The sequence below is a fragment of the Falco cherrug genome, chromosome 10 (genome assembly GCF_023634085.1).
Source record: "Falco cherrug isolate bFalChe1 chromosome 10, bFalChe1.pri, whole genome shotgun sequence".
In the NCBI taxonomy this organism is placed as follows: Eukaryota; Metazoa; Chordata; class Aves; order Falconiformes; family Falconidae; genus Falco; species Falco cherrug.
This window is the reverse complement of record NC_073706.1, coordinates 34,974,605-34,985,359: the sequence shown is the minus strand read 5'-3', so window position 1 is coordinate 34,985,359 and position 10,755 is coordinate 34,974,605. Positions and strand designations below refer to the sequence as shown.

Sequence of the window (10,755 nt, the reverse complement as noted above, 5' to 3'; positions counted from 1 at the left end):
TTCTCCTAAGTATATCTGCTTACTCTACTGGAGAACAAAACCCCAAACTCCACTGAATTTGGGCCTGGGAGGAGTCAAGCATTTGCATTAATAAGTTGCAGCCAGTACGTGACATGCGAGGAAGACACGTGCTGCCATTCTGCCTAATCTGACAACAATCCTCAGTAGGAATATGAGTGGGATTCTGATCCCAGGCTCTCTCTTGCTGCTGCTAGTGGTATAACTACACAATTAAACCCCCACCATTTGGAGTTAGATGGTATTAGCTTAGCAATGCCATCCTTTCTGCATATATGTTGAGTGTGAGAGAGGTGCAGCTTGAAACTAAAGCTCTATCTTCGCTACATTTGGGAATGGGACTTTGGGCCATAAATGGAGGGGCTGCCACAGCCGGAGCTCCAGCACAGCCTTCGCTTGCCCATCCTCAGCCTAAAGTTTGTGCCATTGGGGCTACACTACGGCCATAACCAGGGCATGCTGGATTAAAGACACGGGTAGGTAAGAATGAGGGACGAGGCACTACACCGATGACTGATTCCTCTCTGCCAATCTTCCCTAATTGCCCTGTGGTTAGTAGAAGAGGAGCATGGTTTTATTGGCAAGATTGAGTAATGGTAACAACATCCTAACTTGTAACTTACACTAGGATTGAGGGTGGAGTTGAAAACTTAAGCTACCGTTAGGCTGTCTCGAAGTTAGATATTTAGCCGAGGCAGATGATCCTCTCTGGAGAGCTACTGGACAACTACAGGTACCCTAAGAGGCAGCTCACCCTGACGAAGGCTTCTGTCTTTGGAGGATGGGGACTACCTCTCCACTGAGTCTAGTCTAAGCCTTAGAGAAACCACCTGGTAAAGTGCCTGCTCCTCGCGGTCCCAGAATGCAGCAAACCAGAGATGTGTGCAGTGTTACAAGTTCTGCACCTTTGCATGGTATTTTAACTAAAACGTAAATGCGTTAAATCTTGTAGAGTTTTACTCTAACATCACACAGAACTTGCAATTATACTCAGCCCAAGCCTGTTTTAGTATCTCAATCTATGGTTACTTACTTAGGTTTAATTAAAATTTGAAAATTGATATTAAACAGTACCTGCACCATCGCTGTGCACAATCCAAAGATTCCCACTGCTAGTAGGTTTTCTTGGAGCCATATTTTCACCGTTTCATAGCAAGGCTGGAAAAAACCCCAGAATATTGCATTAGCCATAAACACACAGCGACTGCCCTGGGAACATACGGCCAGAAAGGAACCTGCTCAGGCAGAGCTGCTAGGCAGCCTGGATTATCATTTCAGCCTTGGAGCAGCTACTGTGTATTCCAGGGCTGACACCTGAACATGGAGTACTAATTCTAAGGACACACAGAATGCTGCATGCGCACTGCTCCATATAAACCACTGACTGAAAATAAACAAGCAGTGCCTTTGGGTCCTCTTTGCTCTCTAAAAAAACAACCAGAAGCAGTTATAACTTCAGAATGGGCCTTTCATTTATCTCCACATTTCAGGAAAACAAATATTTCTTATAGTGTATATTTATGTATATCAACCCCCCGCCCCAAATTCCAGCGAGAGTTGCTCAGTAGCCGCTCCTGCTGCACGTGGGTCCGTTCTGTACTATTTTCCATCATTTCAAACTGCAGTATGGGTGCTCCTCCATTGCTTTCTTCCTGTTCTAAATTCTGCAGTAGCAGTAACCTCATGTTACTGGCCCCGTTTTTGGGAGTGTGGAATTGGCCCAAGCAAAACCTTCGTTTAAATAATGTGTAAATAATAAAAAATGTCTGTAAGACAACCTTATGCAAAAGTTGTGCCCTCTGTCTTGTAAATGTGCACGGCCAAGAATCACAGCAGCCTTCAGGTAGTGGCTTTGGCATATGTATAAAGGAAGAACTATCAGTGCCCACATGGCGTTAACCTGCACTGATCTTCCTGGTACCCTAAATGAAACAGAAGAACTTCTCTTAATTCCTTAAATTCAAAATTTGACTTGGAGCTACTTGAGAGGTGGAAGGGAGCCATGTTTGGCTGGAACTCGGCCTCTGCCAGTGCCCGTCCATGTGTATGAAATCTCGCTAGGAAGTGGCCAGGGAAGCTTTACTCATTGTCTTCAGAAACCGCTAGAACCAGCAAAACTTCCTTATATAATGCCACTTCATCAGATGGCCTTACTCCACACCCCTCCTGGGTAATTGCTCTACCTGTAATTAACACAAAGAATTGCTGAGCTAATTTCACAGAAGAATTTAGGCTCTGACTATCTCTTCTGGAAAGATCTTGCTGAGGACATTGTAGGGAAATTATCCCGTGGAGTTTTGACTTTGATTACAGGCAAGGGCACAAACTCGCTGCACAAAAATAAACGCTGCTGGCCGTGCAGCGAACACGTCCCGCTCTCCTCACACGTCCCTGCACGTCCCCATGTTCCTCGTGCATCCCGCGCCCCTCGCATGTCCCACGCCCCTCTGGCGCAGCGGGAGCCCCTGGCCCGAGCAGAGCGCCCCAGGCTCACCTCGTCCTCCTGCCTCAGCACCGCTGGGCCATGATCAGCTGTGGCTGCTGCTCCAGGGGCTGTGCTAGGCCTGTGGACAAGCCCTTTGCCTTTATCTCCACCTGCCTCCAACAGGTGCGACATTAAAAAGGACAATGCTGTCATTTCCTAGCTCGAGCTGGCTAGGCGGCTCCAGGCCAGTGCTGGGAGGTGCTTGTCTGCACTGTGAAACGACAGCTTGGAACCTACTGAAAGGAAAGCCTTCAGCTCATAAAATTAATTAAATTGGTGGGTTTGGAAGTCAAAAGGCACAGCTCACCGTGAGCCTTCTGAAATCACCTGATGATTAAAGATGAGTAAGGATACAACATACCCTGTCACCTGCATAGCCCTGCGATCACCCAGCTGCCTGCCCCTCGGTGGGGTCGCGGGGCAGCTGCTACTGGGGATACTCACCGCTTTCCACCAGGTCCCTGGGGAATGGAGGCCACAGTTCTCACTGAACTCTAAGCAGCAGGAGTCCGGCACCCGGGTTGTATTGTACACTTCAAACCAATCAGTGTAGTTGGAGACTCCACAGCATCTGAACTGGAAAAATAAAACCCGAGACGACACCATAAGTACAATCTGTCGCTGGCTCCCGGAAGCTACACATTCAGTGCGTTTTGATTATACCAGCAGAGGTTTGAAATTTTAAAGAAATACAGTGTTTCCTCAGCTTTACCCAAATAGCCCTTTCCCCCCCCCTTCTTTTATTATGCTCAAATATGGTCTTGGATGTAGGTGATGTTGACACAAGAAGCCAAGGCCCCGATTTGCAGGGGCAGGACACTGCAGGAGCTGAAACAGGACAACCCCAGCCAAGTACCGAGGTTAGGAGTGATGTGACTGAGCAGGATTATAACAATCATTTGCAGCTTGTTGTCAGGAAAAAAAGATTCTTTAAGATACAGATACAGCACCCAGGAGATGAAGATACTGGGATCTCTATGGCACAGTACTTCTGAAATCATGATTAAAGTTAATGAGGCAAATTTCTCTCTAAGCTGTTAATTACTGATCACCTTTGAAAGTCTTTGTCAGTCAGTGAAAGATGTATTTCTTTCTCTTCTGTCTTTGGTGCAGTTCCTTAATGTCATCATCTGATGCTGCTAAATAGTGGTGCTTTGAGCGTCTGCACACGGTGACACCGTGTACAATACGTTAGCGCTAAATCAGAAGGGACGGAAGGTTTAGGAAATGTGCGTAACACTCGAGGGAATGGCTCTGTGACCGTCTTCCCCCCCTAGGAACTGGTATATTCCTGTGATATAAAATAAGCTAAGACTCTTTAGCATATAGATGTATACATCATCTGTCACTCTTGTGCTAACTCAAAAGCAGGACTTTGTCAGTATTTAAACACTTCAGCACTAATGAGTAAAACAAGACAACACTGGGCCGCAGAACCATTCCCTGCTATTGGCAGCACTTCACGCTTTCTCAAGGCTGTGCCAGCCACCTACTTAGCCCCAGAATGACTTGCCAAGATTTTATTTTTTAAATGTGATTGTATAGAAGCCTGTACAGTATTTTTCACATCTCTATAGAGAACATTCCTCTTGTTTGTGATAGACTCGTAATCACGCAGACATCTGCATCACCAGGACCAAGGACCTAATTCAGAGCCTGATGTTGACATTGGCCTAAGGGAGAATATTCCCTATTTATATATGTTTCGAGATACAGATATATATATATCTATTAGTTGCAGAGTCTATGGGCAGAGGGCTGAGTGTTCTGGTCTGGCTGCACACACAGGATCTGCCATTCGAGACCAACAGAGGGCAGGGGTGTTGCGCATTGCCTTACGCATCATAGGATGCTTCAAGCACTCCACAATAGAGATGTTTTCGTGCTCACAGCGCTGGTTTTCTTCTGCCAAGCAAAAGTCAGAAATCTTTCCCAGACTAACATCTATCCCCGCAAGGTTCTGCTCGGAATTCTGATTTGGTCTGTGGCAGGAATCAATCCTTGGCTCGCAACAGTTTGATTTGTGAGCTTACAGGCTTAATTTTCTACAAACTGCCTTGAAAGTAAAAAAAGTTTGTGACTTTCTTTTTTTCCTCTATTTTCTTGCACACAAGACAGGAGCTCCGTGCGTAGCAGGTCCCAAAGGCAGATAGCAGCGGCATGGAACACATGGCATGCATTTGAGGAAAGCTGGTTTATCTGGAAATCTAGCAAGAAGGTCTTGCAGGCTGTCATCATTAGAGTCAGGAGGCAGCTCTTTGATAGACAGTGAGAAGTGACAGCTTGTAAATAGCAAGCCCTGAAAATGTGGCTCATCTGTGATGTAGGGTGTGCAGCAGTAAGGGATGAGACGTATGAGTGATGTTCTGGCCAAACACAAGTGACACAAGTTTGAAATAGGGACTAGACCTGTCCTCCCCATAATCCTGCATGGCTGAGGGTGTCAAAGCCTAACAGACTAAGGAGATGAAGTACAGGGTTTGTAGCTAAGAGCTCACTAAGAGCTTGGGGACAGCTGCTCCTGTGGAGCCTGTGAAGCAGAACGGGGCTAGGCCAGGATCTAGGGCTGGGGCTCCAAGGAGTAAAACTTCCTGGTAAGCCAGAAGGGGGATGCAGGATCACAAAGGCGAGCTGCAGCTGGACACACACTGCCTGCCCACGCGGATCCTCTGTGTATTGTACAAGAAAGAGCAAAGGATTTAATATCGATACTTGCTGACCACTGCTGGCAGACAAAGCAGTCCCAGCCACGGGAGAAATGGCTAAGAAAAGATCAAGGATAAAAAAGAATGAAAGTAGCATGAGGATCAATTCTCTTGGGAACAGAAGAAATTTGTCTGGAACTCTAACTGGACGAGACCTCATGTCTTTGGAAGACAAAGAAAGGATGCTCGATGGAATTAAGCAGCAGATGATGGACAATCCTAACGGAGAGCAGGTGACAAACACAGAGGAGTGCTAACACCACAGAGACCAGAGCAAGTGAGTGAGCAGTGTCCCATGGAAACCAAGTCTGGTGAATAGCATCTCTCAGGAAGCAGATACACTGCCCCATGGCAGTAGGTCAAAGAGGCAAGAACAAGGAAACAAGCAGCAGTGGGACCGAATGGCTCACCGGTATAGATTCAGCAAAGGGGTCCGGCTGGAAGCCAGAAAGATAAACTGAGAGGTCAGTAACTTCAGAGACTTCATTATGGACGCCCAAGTAGAGAGGAGGGAATGCAGGAGTGGTTTGTGGATCATGTGGCAAGCAACTGGTTTATCCTGTGTGCATGAAGCTGGACGGTAAGTAGCCAAATCGTTGAGGGAGATGAGGACTATTAGAAGAAAGGGGAACATTGAGGACCAGAGCCAAACAAGAGGGTTTTTTAGAGTTCTCTTAGATTTGAGAGCAATGGTCTCTTTTTGAAATGTACAAGGTATCTGAGCAAGGAGAGTGTCACAGTCCTGTGCTTGGAGGGTAGAGAACGCTCAGGTCACATGAAGAATACCTTCTGCCACCAGCAGTTTGTTGCAGCCAGTTATACCAGACTTTGTCTTTCATGTTTTTCCACAAAGACAGATGTTCCACCAATGCCAGAAAGTTACGCTGCCTGTCACAAAGCAATTCCACACTCAATTCTTGCTACAACCACATTAAATTTTTGGTTGCATTTACAGTTTTGTCTTGGTCCCTTCACTAGTTAAATGATAAAATTAGAGAAGGTTGCCTAACCGATTAGTCCTGTTCCTAGTTTCAACAGCAAACAATAAACTTTTTTTAGAAATTGGTTTTTAGAAACAATTACAACTAATACTGGGGTACCCAGACACTTTAAAGGGGGGTAATCAGTTAAAAATGTCAGATACTGTCTTGAATAGCAGTAACTTTAAGACACCTTGACTTGGACGCCTAAGGTCACTTGATTGTAGAGCTTGCAGCTGTGAAGGAGCATGCATGATTAGGTGCAACTGTGCCTGCCCACATGAGCAAATGCAGGTACTTACAGCATAAGGTGACAATCGCGTAGTGGCTCCGGGGACACTTGTACACTGTTTGGCAGACTTGCTCAAACAAGCAAAACCTTGTCAAATGCCTTGGAGTGTCTAAGCTCCTGCTGCTGAACATTTCCAGGAATACTGACAATGTGCTGCTGTTTGTTTCACGTGGGAGGCTCTGTCTCCCGAGATGTCAAAGCACATTTTTTCCCTCCTTTGTCAGAGAGATATAAATCCCTCCTCTACTGATTACCCATGGGGTCCTGAAGTGGCTCCTTGGTTCCCAAGAGCTCAGGACACGCAGGGGCAGCTCAGTGCAATGACGCAGTGGAAGGTCCTGCTGCTGAAAAGTGCTCACCCTGGCCAGGCGGCACCCAGCAGCACGGAGAGCTCTGTGCTCTGCTCACGGAAAGCAACGCTGCTTGCAAATCACTTGATTTATGTGTTAACAAGTAATTGCTGCTCTAGCACAGGGTATCTAGGGCTGGTAATTAATGTTAAACAAAGTTTCTACCTTAGTGCAATAGAGATGTAGAGAAGCTAGATTCTTGTATGTATTTTACAGCAATGCCAGTACTGACAGCTAGGTATGCCTTGTTTTCTTTGTCAAATTCCTGCAACATCAACCAGGCTGGGGTAGGGTTCATGAAAACAAAAAGACACCCAATCCTTGTTGCAGGCAGCTTTTTGCAATTCCTGGTCTTACAGTTTTGTGAATGTGATGAACAACCAGGGACAGGGTAGGGGTAGGGTGGCTTTTATATGCTATTTTCCTCCATCACCGTAAAAAGTTTTATTCTAAAGACAGTTTTATTCTAAAATCACGTTTAATAGGCGGTTTGGATTCTTAGCAGTAATCCCAACGTATGGTTTAATCTAACAATCAATGACTGGGGTTGAAGAAGATGGGTCAAATTTTGTTCTCTGTTACAGTGGTCTAAACAGACATGAAAGGCATTACACAGTAGTAAAAGTGAGCGGAATTTGCTCACTTTAGTGAAGCTAATAAGCTTTCTGCATGCCTCTCAAATTACTGCCTGGTTAGTTAAAAGGAGAAGTGTTCAAATATTGATCACAAAGATGCTGGGGATGAAGCAACATTTTAAAAATTAATGCCCATTTCTCATTTCCTAATGATCTCTACCTGTAACTTTAGCCAGTCCTGGTCGGTACGGAGTGTGATGCAGTTCAAGGTAACTTGGATCCTAAACTATTAGAATTTTAGTCATGTTCAAAATCACTTTGTAAGCTTTCGTACTCTTCAGTCATGACACACAAAAGTCACCTGCCTGTGCTTCTGATCCTTTTAAGGTTTGAAACGCTATTGGGAAAGGCTGTGAGGTTGGTTAGCTGATGGTATTAAAAAGAAATCAATAAAGTGTTCTAATTTAAAACAGCTCCCTGACCTAGAGGCTTAATACGCCTGCAAAATGAATCTGGTGCTTCTCCTCTAACAGGCGGTACATGTATGCAGCTCAACCCAGCTCATTTGTCAGAATCTGAACAGATCAGTCATGGACCAAAACTGCAACTTCCTCCGTAAAGACGGGCCTGGTGGACCCGGGTCTTCCCTTGTTCCCACTTACTCGGGAATCGTATGCTTCTGTTAAAAAGAGGAAAACGGTTTCCCAAGGCACAAAGGCTTCAGAGAAGAAAGCTACCCCAAAAAAAGCTTGCTCAGGCCTCTCGCACCTGAATAAGAAATACAGTGGTCACCCCTCCCAAGTCACTGTGTGCACTGGGTATCCACACTCCCAAACAAAACTCTCCCGATTTGTGATCGGCCAGTCCCGCAGAAATCAAATGCCACTTAAATGCCATGGAGAAACTTCACCCACCCACCCCCGCCTGCTTTAAGCAAAAGTTTCCATACAGAGCTGTACTTCATGAACTCAGGGCGAGGATGGTCTTTCTTTAAGCCAGTAGTAAGAGAAATTAAGAACGATGCCATAACATAGATCCCTGATGTCTGAGCCTACTGCTATAACCACAGCGCCATCCTGCTCAAGCTCTGAAAAATATTTTTGCAAAGAAATGAGTGCGAATGCAGAGAGATGCACAGAGGACAAGGGAGAGGGACTCATCATGATTTGTTACTGTCATGTTTTTCACATGTCATGCTTTTTCCTGAGGTTGCTGTTTTCCACCCGCATACAGACACGGCCTGTAGCTCAGCCACCTGACGCCCACTGGCCCCATGAGAAAAGTCCATGCTGAGACCCTGTCCTACCTAGTGGGCTGGCTCTGATGGGGGGGTTGGAGAGCTGTCTCTTAGGAGCCAGAATGCAAACAGCAAGCCTGGGCTGGGACTTGCCTTCCAGAAAGTCCCCTGTATTGGCCTAATCCTCCTACCAGTGATTGCACTCTGCTGATTAGGGATGTAAAGGATAACGGTTATTACTGAACAACAACAACAAAAAAATACTTGGCATTTACATATTGCTGTTCAACTGCCAAGTGCTTTACATAATTAACCATGCTGGGATTGCCTTCACTGCACCACTGCAATAGTCTATTCCTAAAGAGTTTTGAAAGATAACCTGTGAAAAACGATTATGCAGAGCAGTAAATATGGGTCTGTGGGAGCTCGTTGCTTTTCTCTTCAGTGCCTTGCACAGGGAGCACGGAGGCTTTAACACTATGGTTCCATCAAGACACTGCGTGGTAATTTCATAGCTGCCACGTTAGAAAAGAGAGTGATGTAACATGACTGTACAAGGCTTGCGAGATGGCACTTCCCCATTATCTTCTGGGCACCGAAGCCCTGGCTAACGTTAGTTTCACCTAAAACTTGCAAGATACTCTTTAAACCATAACAGGTTTCAAAGCCAAAAGGAATCACTAAGACAATTGAGCATGATCTGTAGTGCTACAGAGACCACAGGCTGTCAGCTCCTGCCTCAAAATCCAAGCTTGGCACCGAACAAGACCATTTCTTTTAGGCACACCCCCCCCCCCCCCCCCCCCCCACCCCAACCTGTCCACTTCAGAGAAAAAGAATCCACCATCCTGCTGTACAGCTGCATCCTACCATCAGATATCTGTACCTTAAGTTTTTAGCTCTTGGATCAATCACAGAGCCCTTTTCTTTCAAAAACCTTTCCCCTTCCTGCTCTCTCTTTAAGGACTACAGTCACATCACTATTTCATCTTTTCCTAGTTATAGAAAGTTTTCAAAATTTCTCACCATAATGCAGATTTCCAAAATTCTTATTATTCTTTTACATGTTTTCTGAATCCAATTGAACTTGTGAACATCTTGAAAAATGTGTCTAGGTCAACTAGACATAGTATATATTCTCACACCTATTTTACAGAAAGGGGAGCAGAAACAAAGGGTTTATATCTCCTAAGTCCTCCAAATAATGCTTTTCCCCCACCTTTGCTATATGCTTTTAATAGTTCTTGGGGTGTCACTGAAACCAGATTAAAATTTACTGCTAACATCTTAATATTAGCAATTTTTTACTACGTTTTTACTAAGCAGAGTTCAGTTAGTGTAAAAGAGAAAAATTTCTAATACTGTGTGATATAAGCAATAATAATAAAATTTTTATCTGTATTTCACGTGACTTACTCTTGGGTAGCACCACAAAATGCATTTCTCTTGTTAGTAACTGATGGTTTCTCGTGTTTGATTATAGTATTGGAGGAGAAAAATACTAAGAGTATTGCAGGATGCTGAAGCCCTTTAAAGGTAACTGAAAGAGCCTTCCACGGGCAGTGGTTGGCATGAAGGACTGGTGGAAAGCTTGTTCGCCCCTTTGCTGGCCCTGAGCTGTTTGTCTTTCACACAAAGTACTGTTGCTGTCAACCTACTGCCCTCAGCAGACAGCTCCCGCGGCCCCAGCGATGCACATGGAGTTTGGCCACCAGTTCTTCGGTTGTTAGTGATACCAAAGTTTTAATTTCTCAGACCTTTTCTTAGCAGCCTGCTGTTCCTGTTACCTTGTATGGTACAGAGGAGTGACTGTGAATCTTGATACTACCAGATGGAAAGATGTTTAGTAAAGGGTAATTAAGCAGGTTTATCATACTGGAATGCGGTAGGTAGCCTACCCATCATCCTGAACAGTCCATATAACCTTGGAAGCATTGGGAGAGTTTATCATCTTGGGCTGATTTAAGACATCAGAGGCAAGACTAAAGCCCTGCCTGCCTGTACCATGCTAGCGCTTCTGGAAGAGAATTTGAGAAAGCTGTGTATGGTTTTCTGAGTGAATCCACGGCAGTACAAGTGCTTCTTCCTAAAGCAGAAGAAAAGTTGTTTTCCT

At 45.1% G+C, this 10,755-nt stretch overlaps 1 protein-coding gene across 5 annotated transcripts in view; it reads right to left on the bottom strand.

Moving 5' to 3' along the window:
- The window catches only part of TSPAN4 (tetraspanin 4), a 435,635-nt gene that overhangs the window by 2,648 nt on the left and 422,232 nt on the right, over positions 1-10,755 (bottom strand). For all 5 annotated transcript variants that reach the window (XM_055722377.1, XM_055722378.1, XM_055722379.1 and 2 more), the window contains 2 exons: positions 2,948-3,079; positions 1,093-1,176 (listed from right to left, as the gene is read on the bottom strand). In XM_055722377.1, the coding sequence (XP_055578352.1) occupies positions 1,093-1,176; positions 2,948-3,079 (216 nt within the window). The remainder of the gene's footprint in view (positions 1-1,092; positions 1,177-2,947; positions 3,080-10,755) is intronic.